Below are 16535 nucleotides of genomic sequence, written 5' to 3'. Positions count from 1 at the left end.
GAGACATTCATTTTTATTTAAAGATTTAGTTTTTTTCTCCTTCTAATATTGCAGTTTTTGCAAAAACAGGTGTACAGCTTTTTTTTTTTAAGGAGATATTTTGTATATAATAGTTCCAGGTTTCAACTACAATAAATAGTTAATTAAACAAAAAAGACTTTCGTGGTAATTTCTTTAAGGGTCAGTGTATCTTTTAATAATATATGTAACAATCCATGATACCGTGATAACCGTGATACCGCGTATTTTCTGAGACGGTTATCATACCGTGAAAATCTCATACCGTTGCAACCCTACTCTGTAGTTTTACACAGTAGACTTCTCAACTGACTTGTGTGGCTAGTTAGGTTTGGTACAAATTTGCCTACATAGTTTACCATACCTAAAAATCTTTGAACACCCTCTTTGTCTGTTGGTGGAGGCATGTTCTTTATGGCAGCCACCTTGTTCTGATCAATTTCAACACCCTCTTGTGTTAGATTTTCACCAAGAAATGTAATTTCAGATTGTCTGTACTGACACTTGCCTGCGTTTAGCTTTAGACCACTAGTTCTAGCTGTGTCCAGTGCCATTTTCAGCCTCTGGTCATGTTCTTCAATTGTCCTGCCCCAAATCAGGATATCATCAATGTACACTTTAGTGTCTGGAATATTTTCAAAGATCTGCTGAATTGTTCTGTGAAACACTTCTGGAGAAGAAGTCAGTCCAAAAGGTAATCTTTTAAAAGAATACCTGCCAAATGGCGTATTAAAAGTACAGAGTCTGGTACTCTCTTTATCTAAAGGGATTTGCCAGAACCCTGTGGAGGCATCTAATTTTGAGAAATATTTGGCACCTGCTATATCACCAAAGATTTCTCCTCTTGTTGGCAGTTGGTAGTGTTCACGTCTCACAAATCTGTTCAATTCTTTTGGATCTATGCATAATCTTAATGAGCCATCTTTTTTCTCAACAATTACAAGTGAATGTACCCACTCAGTAGGCTCTTCCACTTTCTCTACTATGTCTAGGGCCTCTAACCTTTGCAGCTCTGCCTTCAATTTTTCTCTTAGGGCTAGTGGTACCTTTCTGGCAGCGTGAATGACTGGTCTGTTTGGCTTTTCTAGCTCTATTCTGTGTGTAACCTTGAGTTTCCCGATGCCTTGAAAAATATCTACATATGCGTCTTCTACATTTGTCTGCCTCTCTGCATCACTTTCAGTTTTCACCTCGTTTACCCGCTTCACCAGACCTAGCATCTTACATGTTTTTAACCCAATGATAGGAGGCTTGGTACCTTTCACAATCACAAATGGCACATCAAACCTCTCACCTTTTATGTACATGTGGTTGGCTAGTGTAGTGGGTAACACCTTTGCCTTCTACGCTGTAGATTGGGGTTCAATCCCCGACCAGGGCAAACACCCTACACTATACCAATAAGGGTCCTTGGGCAAGACTCCTAACACCACCTTGGCCTCCCTGTGTAAAAATGATCGAGGCACAGTCTATTTTCATTACGGAGGCTTTCCACTGACTACAGTCCATGGTTTTCATTCTGCTTTGTGTTGCTTCTCTTGCCTGACAAATTTGTAATGCTTTTTCAAGCGTCAGATCCGACTCTCCGAGTAGCTTTTCTCTCAGTCCTTTGTCACGCACCCCCATTACTATTCTATCACGTATCAACGAGTTGACAAGGTCTCCAAAATTGCACGTTTGACTCTTTAACTTCAAGTCCATAATAAACTCCTCAACAGACTCTGACTCTGTCTGTGATCTACTGTTGAACATGTACCTTTCATATGTCTCGTTTTTTCGGGGCGTACAGAATGATTGAAATTTCTCTATTACCAGCGCATAGTCCTTCTGTTGCTCCGCTGTTAGCTGCTCCATCTTCCCGGCTCGAAGCTAGTTCCCACTCCCGAGCACCGTAGCTAGCCACTTACAGGCTAACGTTTTTTTGTTGTTGTTTTACTCGCCTCTTGTTGCCTTCAACAGTCATTTGCTCATCTGCACGCGAGCTTAACGTGAGTTCGAAACTCCTGGTACCATGCTATGTTCTGTACCTTCTTGAAATAAGGTAAAGACGAAGGATATAACAGATAACGTGACCTCTTTATTCTTCAGCAAACAAACGCGTAACTGCAGGCGGCATGCAGCATAACTGTGTCGTCACGTGATACGCAGATCACATAAATGATGTACATCACAGCAGGAGTTCTTTAAAACGTCGGCTCCGATGTCGACTGGAGGCAGGAGTTCTTTAAAACGTCGGCTCCGATGCCGACTGGAGGCAGGAGTTCTTTAAAACGTCGGCTCCGATGCCGACTGGAGGCAGGAGTTCTTTAAAACGTCGGCTCCGATGTCGACTGGAGGCAGGAGTTCTTTAAAACGTCGGCTCCGATGCCGACTGGAGGCAGGAGTTCTTTAAAACGTCGGCTCCGATACCGACTGGAGGCAGGAGTTCTTGAAAACGTCGGCTCCGATGCCGACTGGAGGCGGGAGTTCTTGAAAACGTCGGCTCCGATGCCGACTGGAGGCGGGAGTTCTTGAAAACGTCGGCTCCGATGCCGACTGGAGGCGGGAGTTCTTTAAAACGTCGGCTCCGATGCCGACTGGAGACGGGAGTTCTTTAAAACGTCGGCTCCGATGCCGACTGGAGGCAGGAGTTCTTTAAAACGTCGGCTCCGATGCCGACTGGAGACGGGAGTTCTTTAAAACGTCGGCTCCGATGCCGACTGGAGACAGGAGTTCTTTAAAACGTCGGCTCCGATGCCGACTGGAGGCAGGAGTTCTTTAAAACATCGGCTCCGATGCCGACTGGAGGCAGGATCGGATGCATTTGAAAATTAGAGGCAGCAGCTCAGCAACATGTATATTTGAGAACAAAGCTCAATAAGAAAACAGTGAAAAAGTATCCGTGGTATTTTCGGCCTGTTTCAAGCTTCACATATCAGTGATTTAGACTTGGCATCAGATGTAATTCCACAAATCTCCACAGTGAAGCCAGCAGAAATTAGTACCAGGCTAATCTGACATTATAAGGCTACTTCAAAGGGATTTCTGAAGGTGCTGCATTAAACAATGTAACGACTCACAACTGGCAGATCTTTTTAAATTCACACCTGTTTCACAGCAGAAACTAAACTACGGAGTTGATGATTTGATCCATTAGCAGCTGAACTTCCTCCTAAACTCCACAGGCTCCAACCCGTACAGTACAGGCTCCTGCACGCTGAAATATGTTCTCTCCTGCTGTTCTAGACCAAGAGAACCAACTGCCGCTTTCTTCATCTCTGCGGGTGGTGGCCTTTGCTCCTGTTATGAATATTAAATATTACTCATGTCGTGCTGCATTTGCTGCTGGAGTGTGTCTCCAAGGTTTGACACTACACTGAGTCCTGACGTGTGACGTGCTGTGAAATGATGATCAATCTAAACACACTAATAACCACAGTAATGTTCACACACACCAGACTTACTGTGAGAGTGTCGTAGTCGGAGGACCTGGTGGTGGAGTTCAGAGCTGAGTACGTGTCGCTGGCAGAGTCTCTAACCTGCTGTAAAACACCAGAATATTGCAGCGTGTTTAATAAGGGTTTGGGTCATGTTAACCTCAGCTTGGCTTTTCTTGGCATTTGTTAACTTTTGTTAATATTTTTACATTTTGTTAATTTATTAATAATTTTACGGAGACTCTTATTGGGGAGGGCGGGGCTGGGAGACACCCCGGGTTGTGGGTGGGTGTCCCTGAGCTGAGAGGGAGACATAATCTGAGAAAGAAAACAAACTGAAGAATTCTGCTGATGTTCAGTTCAGCTGCCATGTACACATCAGGGCGCAGATGTAAACAAATCAAGCCCACAGGCAGCGTTTAACAGAAACCGTTAAGACTCCAAAATACTCCGCTAAAGCAGATTGGGAGGCTTTCCATGCTAAATTTGAACTGGACGCCAAGTAGCAAGAGTGGTCTGATGTTCTGGGCAGTGATGCGGCCCAAATTCCTTCGGTCTAAACCGTGAAACCGGTGAAGACAGGCAGGGGAACCATTAAGGAACCTCAGTTATATGGGCTCACGATCCCACGCCGTCTCCTGTACAGAGCAAATCTACCCAAGACCAGTTCCACTACACACAGTCTCCAACTGGGCTGCTCATCCACACACAGCTGGCCCACCCACACAATGTGACTGAGGCCCTGGAGTCGGTGCTGGAGAGAGAAATGGTGAGTCCAGGAGCTTCATGGTGCACAGATGTCACCATTCCTGCAGTCGGAGTCCTGGAGTAGCCAGTGTGGATGCAGGAGACGACGTAAATGACCTGAAGACGGGCACTCCCGGGAGCCACACAGACAATGGCATGGTGCTGCACACACACACACACACACACACACAGAGCAGACTCACAGTCAGAGTGTCGTAGTCGGAGGACCTGGTGTTGGGGTTCAGAGCCGAGTACGTGTCGTCTCCACACTTCGGAGCCTTTCAGAGAGACGAGGAGAAACAGCTTCAGTTTCTATTCAGGACCAGTCAGAGATTCTCACACAGGTACAGTGTTTAAGCTGAGGGTGCTGAAACGTTAAAGCCCCTGTCTGCTCATTTTCAGGATTTTCTTTTATGATCTATAGTTTGTGATATTTTTATTCTGAACTGTCAGAGAAAAAATTTCTTTAAAATTACATTTTTGCCTTTTGTCTCTGTTTGATTTGAGTTGGGTGGGACTACATTTGGCACAGCTGATCTGTCAGAGTGCCACTCAGAGTTAGTAATCAGTATTACAGAAAGAAAAGAAAAGAAAATCCAGGTCGGAGCCCCAATGAGCGTCGCCAGCGGCGACAGGGGCACGGAAAAACTCCCTAAAGAGGAAGAAACCTTGAGAGGAACCAAGACTCAGAAGGGGAACCCATCCTCCTACGGTCCACACCGGATAGCAAACATTATTAGTATAAAGTTTATAGTACAAAGTGGGAAAAGAGAAGCAGCGATTAACTTGATTAGTTTATGATTGTGCAGCAGCATCTGAGGGTGAGGAGCATCTGAGGGTGAGGAGCATCTGAGGGTGAGGACTGCACAGCGTTGTAATGCAAGAAGTTCAGTGGTGGTCAAGCCGGTCCAGAAGGCTGGTGAACAGCAGCGCCCGATTAAGGCAGAAGAGGCAGCAGCATCAGACGCACAGGATGGGCAGCTGATCAACTCGGCAGAGAAAGGAAAGAAAGACGCGGTCAGTTCTGTAAAGAGTGACTGACCACAGAGTCAGTTCTGTAGAGAGTGGCTGACCACAGAGTCAGTTCTGTAGAGAGTGGCTGACCACAGAGTCAGTTCTTTAAAGAGTGGCTGACCACAGAGTCAGTTCTGTAGAGAGTGGCTGACCACAGAGTCAGTTCTGTAAAGAGTGGCTGACCACAGAGTCAGTTCTGTAAAGAGTGGCTGGCCACAGAGTCAGTTCTGTACAGAGTGGCTGACCACAGAGTCAGTTCTGTAGAGAGTGGCTGACCACAGAGTCAGTTCTTTAAAGAGTGGCTGACCACAGAGTCAGTTCTGTAGAGAGTGGCTGACCACAGAGTCAGTTCTGTAAAGAGTGGCTGACCACAGAGTCAGTTCTGTAAAGAGTGGCTGGCCACAGAGTCAGTTCTGTAAAGAGTGGCTGACCACAGATTACAGTATAACAGAGCAGCAGAGACTCCAGGAGGTCCAGATCTGACAGGGAGACTAATCACCAAAGGCTCCACTCAACAAGTGAGTTTTTAGCCTAGACTTAAAGACTGAGGCTGAGTCTGAGTCCCGAACATTAGCAGGAAGATTATTCCAGAGCTGGGGGGCTCTGTATGAGAAGCTACGCCCCCTGATGGAGATTTATTAGTTCTAGGTACCAGTGGTGAGCAGCACCTTGTGATCTAAGTAGGCCTGATGGTTCATAGTGGGAGAGAAGGTCACTCAGGCGCTGAGGGGCGAGTCCGTTTAGAGCTTTATAGGTCAGTAATAGGATTTTATAATCAGTGTGAAGTTTAACTGGTAACCAGTGCAGGGCTGATAAAACTGGGCTGATATGGTCGAACTTTCTGGTTCTTGTGAGAATCTGGCTGCAGCTTTCTGGACCAACTGAAGCTTGTTGAGGCTTTTGCTGGGACGTCCAGACAGCAGGACATTACAGTGTCCAGCCTTGAAGTAATGAATGCATGAACTAGCTTTTCTGCGTCCTGTAGAGATCATGCATTTCTTAATTTAGCGATATTGTGGAGATGCAGGACGGCTGTTCTAGTGATATTAGTTATATGTGCGTTGAAGGACAGATCAGTGTCCATCACGACACCAAGACTTTTAACAGATGAGCTTGATGCAGCTGAGAGATTGTTAAGTTTAAGTGTTGAGTTAGACAGTTTGTTTCTAGCTGCTTTTGGACCAAGAAGCAGGACCTCTGTTTTATCAGAGTTAAGTAGCAGAAAGTTACTAGACATCCAGTCTTTTATGTCTTTTACACAGTCTTCAATGTTGTCATCTGGTTTGCTTGATATATATAAGGTTTTTACTGACAATGGTGCCTAATGGTAGCACATATATTGTGAATAATATAGGTCCTAAAACAGAGCCTTGTGGAACACCATACTTTACTTTTACAAGGACAGATGATTCGCCCTTTACATTAATGAACTGATAGCGATCAGTGAGGTAGGACCTGAACCAGGAAAGAGCTGTTCCTGTTACCTCTACAGGGTTTTCTAGTCTATCTAGTAGGATAGAGTGGTCTATTGTGTCAAATGCTGCACTAAGATCAAGGAGGACTAGCAGAGACACATTTCCTTTGTCAGAGAAAAATAAAAAGATCATTCACAGTTTTTACTAGTGCTGTTTCTGTACTGTGATGTGGCCTAAAACCAGACTGGAATTTTTAATGTAGATGATTCCTATGAAAATAGGAGCTGAATTGTTTTACTACCACTTTTTCCAGGATCTTAGATATAAAGGGGAGATTCGAGATGGGTCTATAGTTTGATAGTTCACAGGGATCGAGGTTCTCTTTTTTAACCAGTGGTCTAATTACAATTAAAACACAATGAGGACCACAGAAATTCCTCCACTGTGTCCGCTAATCTGACCACTGACTAATAACGGGAGCAGAGTCCAGCAGTTAGATGGTTACAGGTCATGGACATAACGTTACTGCTGAGCGTTCAGTATCAGACATGATCCGTCTGATCTACCCATCGTCAGATAAAAGCCTGAGTTCTCCAACATGATCTGGAAATGTCATTAAATCTCTAAAATGACCAGCAGACAGTTTCTTCTCCTTTCTGCACTTGGGTCTCTCCAATTCGGAGAGCGGCTGAGTAGAGTGAAGTGGTCCGTTTTTCAGGGCGAGGGCTTAAACGTGCAGGGCTGAACTTCTGCTACTGGGTGGCTCTCTGCTCATGATTTAGTGACGCCCACAAGGCGAACAACAGTTCACAGATTGATCTGGGTCCACTGTCGAGTCTTGAGTGTCCAGTAGACAATACTCTAGCCCTAAATGATGTGGAAAAGCTGGTGCCTTTAGAACCTCCAGGCTGGACTCCTGTAACACCATTTTAGCTGGAAGCTCCAACACCTTATTAAATAAGCTCCAACTGGTCCAGAGTGCAGCTGCAAAAAACTTTGACCATATATCCCCAATCCTGTCATCCTCACACCGTCTGCCTGTTAAATTTGGTGTAGAGTATAAAATCCTTCTGATAAAGTGTGAATCATTAAATGGCCCTGCAGTATCGTAGTGAATTCATTCAGTCATATGAACCCAAAATAACGACTCGCTGACGGTTCCTCAGATTAGAAAAACCACAGCAGGGGCTCAAGCTTTTTCCTACGTATCCCCAAAATTGTGGGATCATCTCCCGACCTCTGTTCGGGACTCAGACACGCTCTCTACATTTAAAACTAGACTCAAAACTTTTCTGTTCACATGAGCGTTTTACTAATATCAGCTGTTGCACTATTACTCACTAATATCTCTCCATAAATGGACCTGTCCTGTTAATCAATCTCTCTCTTTATTTCAGCCTCTGAGCGACGTCTGCCTGAGTTCCCACATGGGAGTCACCAGAGCTGCTAGAGTCACCAGAGCGCTCTGTTGGCTGATCTGCACCTCACCATCATGAACTGACCCTCATGAACTGACCCTCCTGCTGCTGCTGCACAAACTCAGTCCATCTAATTAACCGGTGCTCCAGCTGTTTTCCCTCGTTGTGAACTATAATACTTTATACTAATGCTGTTTGCTATCCGGTGTGGTCCAGAGGAGGATGGGAGCAAAGATGTCCTGTTGGTCTCAGCTGTTTTTTCCAGCAGGCTGAGCTGCAGGCATTACACTGTACAAATGTAAACCTACTAAACACCTGGCAGGTGTGACGGCTTCAGATAGGAGTCTGTGTACAAACTACATTCCTCACTGTTTCAACATGTTTTGCCTCTTTTCTTTCAAAACCATATTTACTGTGTGTAGCGCTTCAGTTCTGTCCTTCAGACTGAAGGTTCTTCTATAATGAAACGCTTATTTGAAGACGCATCAAACCTAAAACTGCTGCGAGCTGCAGGTGAACAGCATTGTGGGAATGACAGACAAAGTCCTGCACATCAAATTGGAAAGGAAAGGTTGTGTTAACCTGTTGGAAGCTCTAATCTAATGTGTTTTGTTTGGGTTGATTCTCAGTACCTGAACATCTGCTCCTCCCTCTGCTCCTCTCTTCCTCCTAAACACACAGATTAAACACAGACAGGCTGTTTTAGGAGTTTCCATTTGAGGATAAAATTGAGCTCCTGATTAAAACTTCATTTCATAGTAATAACCAGCTCACTCACTGAAGACAGACAGCAGCAGTAATAAGAGACAGAACCAGAGCAGAACCGACTCCAACGGTTCCCCACACAGCAAACTGCTTCCACAGCCCAGCTGAACAGAGATGAAGAACCTTTTAGAACATTTATACAGATAAACCCTTTTAGAATAAAGTACTCTACAGCAGTTTGACTCCACCCATTCAGTCTACAGTAATATAGCCCCGCCCCTTAGGCCTACAGCAATTAAGCCCCGCCTGTTCAGGCTACAGCTGTTTTGCCCCGCCCACTCCCAAAGTGATGCGATTGCTGTTCCTGCAGAAAATCTGTAGCAGATGCTACCGACCTGTCCTGCACTGCCCTGAGGAAAAACACAAAAGGCCTGATTTCTGACTAATAGTCTGATAAAAAGGCAGCATAACATCCCATAACACACCTGATGTAAGAGTCCATTCTGATGAGGTGGATGATCCGTATGGATTCTCTGCCGTACAGTAGAAAACTCCATCTGCTCCTGCAGCTAAAGTTAAACTGGCTCCTTCTCCAAACTGTGTGATGTTCCCTCCTGTCTTCCTGAACCAGGTGTAAGAGCTGGCAGGGTTGGAGTCGCTGACACAGACCAGCGTGACGGAGCCGTTAACCTCAGTCTCAGATACAGATGGAGGTCTGGGAGAGTCTGAACGAGACAGAGACTCGACTAGTTACTGAGCTTCTTACACCCAGAGAAAAACATCATACAGAACAAACTGCTCTTACTCTGAACTATAAGAGAAACTCCTGAACAGTGATTGGGGAGTCACTAAATGAAAGGAACTCAGTTTAAACTGTTGTAATGAATTCACTGTAACACTTTCTAACATGTCACACTGAGGATTAACGAACACCATGAATAAAACCTCACAAGTACAAACGAATGATATTGGACAGAATCAAAACCACAAACTGAATTATATTAGAACTGTATAATCAGCGTCTCTCAGAGTGACTGAACATGAGTTCACTGTAATCCAGTGGAAGCTGCCAGTGAGATGATCGAGTGAGTGCAGGATGTTCTGGAGGTTCTGTTCTGTTCTGAGGGCAGATTAAAGTGAGGTCTTACAGACGGCAGGAGAGCCGAGCTCCTCGTATCCTTTCACAGCGCAGGAGTAGCTGCCAGCATCCACAGTTCTGTCTCTCAGCTCCAGTTCATTTCTGTTCTGGTCAGATACAGGCTGTCCGTTCCTGTACCAGATGTAGGTGGGGTTGTTGGGCAGAGTGCAGGTGGAGCTGCAGTTCAGCTTCTTTACTCCTCCATCTGTATCTGACACTGTAACCTTCAGATCTGCAGGTGATTTTAAACAAGGTTTAGTGTTATTTTCATCTGTAGACACTCTTCCAGTTACCTCACCTCACTGTATGTTATCTAGTAGGGGTGTGTATGGACACTCGGTTCACTGTTCCAGGGGTCAGTATCTGAACACTGAAATCACTGCTGGGGTATTTCTTACGCTGCATAATGTAAAGTCAGGGAGGAAATAATACAGGTCAACTTCCTTTTTCCTTTCCTGAGATTATCCGACTATCCACTCATTCACCCTTACAGACACTGGAATATCGGAATTAGTCAGAATGCAGGTCTTTATTATCCAGAGTTACCTGTGACGGACAGAGTGACTCCAGGACTGCCAGAGAAACTGCCGTCAGGATGATCAGTGTAGAATCTGAAGCTGTATGTGTGAGCGTCGCTCTCTCTCAGGTCAGTGATGGTCATTCTACAGGAGTTCAGGGTCCGGCTGTACTGCACTCTCCCCTCATACTGATCAGACTCTCGTACATCCTCAGGCTCAGCACCAAACTTCCACTGACTTTCAATGTACCAGAGTGATCTATTCACTGTGAGTCCTTCAGGGTGTTTATAAGAGCAGGACAGATCAACTGATGATCCTTTCAGAGCACAGACACGTCCAGGAGTGTAGGTCACAGCCCAGTCCAGTTTACCTGGAACACAGAGTCACAGTCAGGAAGGAGGAATTTTATAATATTAGAATATCTGTCTGCTACTGAGTAACAACACTATCCAGCGTTATACCCTCAGAAACAACCTTTGCTTTATAAAATGATGAATGTAGCTCTTTATAACTGTTTGAAGTCCCAGTCGTTCTGCTGTCTAACATCTCCAAAGAATGACCCTCATTAAAAGTCCATGTAGAGGTGTAACTAAAGCTCTTCCTCTCAGAAAAGCTGAGGGAACAGCAGAGAGACACTGGCAGTGAGACAGACAGAGACAGTGAGAGAGAAACGTACTACAGTAAATACACATTGCTATGACCTCAGGGAAAAGCCTGGACCCCGACTGGACTGGGAGCAGATCGGAGGAGTGAAGATGGGATTATAGACGCCCCAAACCACAGGATAATCTGGGGACATCGTTGTTTAGGACCCCTCTGATGTTGGAGACCTTCTGCAATTTCAGATTTGGCCCAGTTATCCTGTAGTGTCTGTGTGGCTACCTGTCTGTCTGTGTCTGTCTGTCTGCCCTGTGATGGACTGGCGACCTGTCCAGGTTGAATCCTGCCTTCCACCCAATGCCAGTTGGGATGAGTTCCAGCTCCTCCGTGACCCAGAAGGATAAGCGGTTTAGACAACGTGTGCATTTTATTTTATTCACTACATTTAAATGTTCTGGGGCTTTTACCAGGGGGCGGGGCTTAGAGGAGGGCGGTCACCTGCAGTCTGTATTTGTAGCCTGATTTTGAGTGACAGGTCTTCTGAACAGCCTCTCAGCATTAACCGCCTCCAGCACGGGAGAACATGTGGTACTGAGAGCCGCTATGAGTGCAGCGCTGTTCCGATGTTGTGGACTGTGTTTTAAATTATTGATGAATCATGTTTATCAGTCTTGTGTCCAGCTGTGAAAAATGATGTCATTTGGGAAATTATATTTACAGAAATCAACAAAGTCTGTAAGATAAGATAAAAACGTCTCTTCTTTTCCATCAAACCCCTTTAAACCAGTTTATAAATCACTGCTTGTGTTGGTTTTCACCAGCTGGTCCAGCATTTCTGGATTCCCAGTCCTTCACCATCTACTCTGAAGCACTGACGCTGTGGAAACGTGTGTTTAGTGGGCTTTAACTCCGGCTGTGCTCGGCGTCTCACTCCACCTGCAAGTTCATCAACCAGCTCATCTGAGTGTCTCTGATCATCATTTTCATCCTGCAGCTCCAAATTAATCTGAGCTCTGTACAAATTTAAGGAGCTTCAGAAGAAGAGAGATGAAATCTCCACCGGTCACTAAAGCAGCAGCTGGACTCATAATTAATCAGTTATTAATCAGCCTTTGATCAGCTGATAGCAGCAGCTGGCTAGTGCAGCATCCCATAATGCACCTATAGGAGCCTAAATGTAGCCTAGAGCATTAGAATGTGATTATTGAAAATAATGCAATATTTAAGTTTATTATTAATTACAGTTAATTTTATTTGAAGGGTTTGAAAGTTGATATGTTATCATTTACAAGTTAAGGTACCTCAGCAACATATAAAAAATAATTGATGTATGTTGTTTAAGGATAGACATATAGAACAGAATGGTCGCCTCTTGATAGCTCTGCGCTGTGGGAGGGGCTAAGAGAGAGTAACAGAGGGGGGAGGGTAAACAGTGGTCTGTTCGTGCTGGAGAAGAAAAGATGGAGTGGTAAAGCCAAACAGTTTTTCGACCTCACTTTAGCTCTCCTTGTTGCTCAACTTTGGAACGAATTTTTGGAAAGGAATCTGTTTCAACCTGTCTTTCAAGCAGTAAACTGTTCAACTTTCAACCAAGTGGTTCTGTGGAATTTTTGTCGTATTCTTCCCTATTTTTTTTTTTTGGTGGACTTAAACCAAAGGGAGAGTGGTAGAGCGGCAAGCTAAGGCTCATTACTACATGGAAGCTATATCTTTAGTCAAAAAACTGGACTTGGAAATTGCTTGAATCAAGATTTGAAGGAAGGAAACTGGAGGTGGAAAAGATAGCAAGTTGTAAGTAATTTTCTTTGCTTTGCTATTGCAAGCTAACTGAAGCTAATTCTGGAGTACTCTGTAATCTTTACTACTTAAGTGGAAATTTGCACTAGCCATGGATGAACAAGCAGAAAGTGGAAAATGGGTAGTAAAAATGACAGAAGGCTGTAGAAGAGCACAAGTATAGACAAGTTCAGGCACGTAAAGGCAAGCTGTCTCAAATTACTAGTATGGTGAAGCAAATTGAGCAATTAATGGAAGATGCTGCAAGTGCTGACATTGTTAAAAAAAAATGCGAATTGACTTTCATCGTTTGCACCAAGAATTCTTGGAATTAAATTCTGGTTTGCAGCAATACATGACAAAGGATGAATTTTTGGATGATCAAAGAGATCGACTCCAAAAATAAATCATTAAATGACTTCTTCTGGAAATGTGAGGAATGGATGAAAGGAGTCATGAAACGCTCCGAGCAGGCTGAAGAACATGATGGACAAATAACTCCCAAGGATAGTAGGTCCACATCTTCAAAATCGATCACTAAAGAGACAAGTAGATCGGGATCACGATGTGGAAGCTTGTTGTCCTCATCTTCTTCAGTCAGAATAAAGGCAGAGATGGAGCACGCAGCATTAAAAGCAAAGGCTGCAGCTTTAAATGAGGAGTTGGCCATAGAAAGGGAAGAAGCAGATTGGTATGCTAATAAAAGACTGAGAAGCAGAGTTTGAGGCTGAACAAAAAAGGCAAGAAACTATAATGCAAGCTAGAAAGGAGAAACATGCAATGCAGACTGCTCTGGCAGAATCTGGAGCAAAAATGGAAGTTTTACAAAAATATGAACAAGAACAAGAAGTTGAGAGCATCAATAAGGTTGAAGAGCAAGTTGAAAAAACAAGGAATGTTAGTTTTCAGCCATCACAGAAGGGCTCACCTTTGTCCAGTGTTGAACCACAAATTCAGCCAGAAAGGCATCTAAGAACCCTGACAATGCCGGGCACAGAAAACAAGCATGAATCTGCATTTGATATTCTATGCACAGCCATGTCTCAACAAGCCAACGTCACAGAGTACCTTGTAAAGAATCACAAAATGTCATTGCTCCCTGAGCTTATGATTCCAATATTCAAGGGGGATCCGCTTGAGTATAAATCATTTATTAGATCTATTGAGCACGGAATTGAAGGTCGTACTAGTGACAGTCGTGATCGGCTACAATTTTTGTTGCAATATACAAGTGGACAACCACACGAATTGGTAAAGAGTTGTATCCACATGGAGCCATCAGCAGGGTACATGAAGGCAAAGCAGATGTTAAGAGAGTTTTTTGGTGACGAATACAAGACAGCGGAAGCATATATCAAGGAGGCTTTGGACTGGCAGGTAATTAAGCCAGAGGATGGCGCTGCACTACAGTCCTTTGCATTGTTTCTCACCAGCTGCTCCAATGCAATGTCAGACATTAGTTATATGGAAGACTTGGACAACACAGCTAATATAAAGGCGCTTACGAACAAACTTCCTTATAAACTTAAAGAAGCTTGGAGAAAATTAGCCTGTGACTTACAAGAAAAAACAAAGGCACGGGTTAAGTTTAAGGATTTTGTTGACTTTGTCAATAAACAAGTCAAATACATATTGCATCCACTCTATGGAAGCATAAAGGAAGCTAGTACAAGTATGAGAGATCCAGTTCGACAGAAACCAAGGACACATACGGAGACAGTCAAATCAAAGAAGGTGTTCTCAACTGCAGTTGTCTCTCCAGGAATCGAAAACAAAACCAAAAGGGACAACATTCAACAAACAACACCAAAAACACAAGTTGTTCACGTGGATACGAGCAGTAAGCCTTGTCTTTATTGCAAAGGGGAGCAACATGGACTCATGGCTTGCAGAAAACTTAGAAGTAAGCCCCACCAAGAAAAAATTTAGGTCTGTGTTTTGCATGTTTGAAACATGGTCACATGAGTAGTAATTGCAAAGAGAAAGTTCAGTGCCAAGAATGCTCTCGTATGCATCCAACACTACTACACTTGAAGACTAAAGATTCAAAGGATGAAACAGCAATGGAAGTATGTGAGCAACAATCCATATCAAGTGCCCTCGTACAAAAGATGGAAGCTTGTGGTGTTACTGGGGCCGGTAAGGAAGAATGTGCTTTTCCTATTGTTCCAGTGCGTGTTAAGGCACTTAAGGGAACCAAAATAGTCACAACCTATGCATTTTTAGATCCAGGTAGCTCAGCTACATTTGCAAACGAATCACTAATAAATCAACTGAACATGCATGGGCGCAACACAAGCATCTTATTGCGGACAATGGGAAAGGAAGCTGTGGTAGACACTTGCATTGTGAATGCATTGGAGGTCAGTAGTTTGGATGGTAACCAGTTTATTCCACTTTCGGAGGTGTTTTCACAAAAAACCATCCCTGTGACCAAAGACAATATTCCCCAACAAGAGGATGTTAACAGATGGCCTCATCTAAAGGATGTGAAACTTGCCAGTATACAATCAGGGATTGGATTGCTTATAAGAGCAAATGTTCCCAAGGCAATGGAGCCACTACAGGTGGTTAATAGTGTGGATGACAGACCATATGCCATGAGAACTGTATTAGGCTGGACAATAAATGGACCACTTAGAGGTGGATGCAATGCAAAGGAGGGAGAGAAATTGTCAGATGTCACTGTAAATCGAATTTCAGTAGCCAAGTTAGAAGAACTTTGGCAGCTGCAGTTCAAGCAAGACTTTCCTGATGCTGGACAAAATGAGAACATCGAAATGTCAAAGGAAGATCACCAAGCTGTCCCAGCCTGCAAAATTGGTGGATGGTCATTACAGTATTTGTCTTCCATTGAGAAACAAGTCGATGTGTATCCCAAACAATAGATCAGTTGCTGAGCAACGAGCGCTGAACTTGAGGAAAAGATTCACTAGAGATGTTAAGCTTCATAGTGAATATGCTGCGTTTATGGATAACCTCTTCAAGAAAGGCTACGCGGTGAGGCTCAAAGGTGCTGATAGTGAGCCTACTGAGGGACGAACCTGGTATCTGCCTCATCATGGAGTCAGGCATCCCGTCAAGCAAAAACTGCGTGTTGTCTTTGATTGCAGAGCAAGCTTTCAAGGAACATCGCTTAACCAACAGCTCCTGCAGGGACCAGATTTATCAAGTTCTCTTGTAGGAGTCCTCTTGAGGTTCCGGCAGGAGATTGTGGCAGTTATGGCTGATGTAGAGGCTATGTTCTACCAGGTCAGAGTCAATGATGAAGACACAAATCTTATCAGATTCCTCTGGTGGCTGGATGGGAACTATGAACAAGAGCTTGTTGAACACAAGATGCTGGTGCACATTTTTGGGGCAACATCATCGCCAAGTGTAGCAACTTTTGCACTGCAAAAATGTGCAACAGATTTCGAGGAGGAATTTGGACATGAAGCTGTTAAAACAGTCAAGAGCAACTTTTATGTAGATGATTGTGTGACGTCAATTAAAGGTGAAAACAGCTATCACTCTTTGCGCTGATTTAAGAAGCATGTTGGCTAAAGGTGGTTTTCGACTAACAAAGTGGGCAAGCAATAGCCGCAAGGTGCTCAAAACAATTCCTGAGCAGGACAGAGCAGAAGGGTTTCAAGATCTGGACTTGGAGGTAGATAACTTGCCAATAGAGAGAGCATTGGGAGTCCAGTGGTGTTCGGAGTCAGATCAGTATAGGTTCAAGATCAACCTCAAAGAACGACCACATACTAGGAGAGGTTTGTTCTCAATAG

General features: G+C 44.1%; 1 protein-coding gene across 7 annotated transcripts in view; it reads right to left on the bottom strand.

The window, feature by feature from the left end:
* Positions 1–16535, bottom strand: part of LOC119263638 — a 36075-nt gene that overhangs the window by 13011 nt on the left and 6529 nt on the right. For 3 of the 7 annotated variants that reach the window (XM_037539624.1, XM_037539630.1, XM_037539628.1), the window contains 7 exons: positions 10418–10759; positions 9882–10103; positions 9219–9458; positions 8807–8897; positions 8661–8697; positions 4385–4459; positions 3462–3539 (listed from right to left, as the gene is read on the bottom strand). In XM_037539624.1, the coding sequence (XP_037395521.1) occupies positions 3462–3539; positions 4385–4459; positions 8661–8697; positions 8807–8897; positions 9219–9458; positions 9882–10103; positions 10418–10759 (1085 nt within the window). Of the gene's footprint in view, positions 1–2432; positions 3298–3461; positions 3540–4384; positions 4460–8660; positions 8698–8806; positions 8898–9218; positions 9459–9881; positions 10104–10417; positions 10760–16535 lie in introns of those variants that run through there. The other 4 variants (XM_037539626.1, XM_037539629.1, XM_037539627.1 and 1 more) reach the window with 3 other exon arrangements.

Source organism: Pygocentrus nattereri, chromosome 6 (assembly GCF_015220715.1).
Source record: "Pygocentrus nattereri isolate fPygNat1 chromosome 6, fPygNat1.pri, whole genome shotgun sequence".
In the NCBI taxonomy this organism is placed as follows: Eukaryota; Metazoa; Chordata; class Actinopteri; order Characiformes; family Serrasalmidae; genus Pygocentrus; species Pygocentrus nattereri.
The sequence above is the reverse complement of the archived record's forward strand: the minus strand, read 5'-3'. Positions and strand labels throughout refer to the sequence as shown.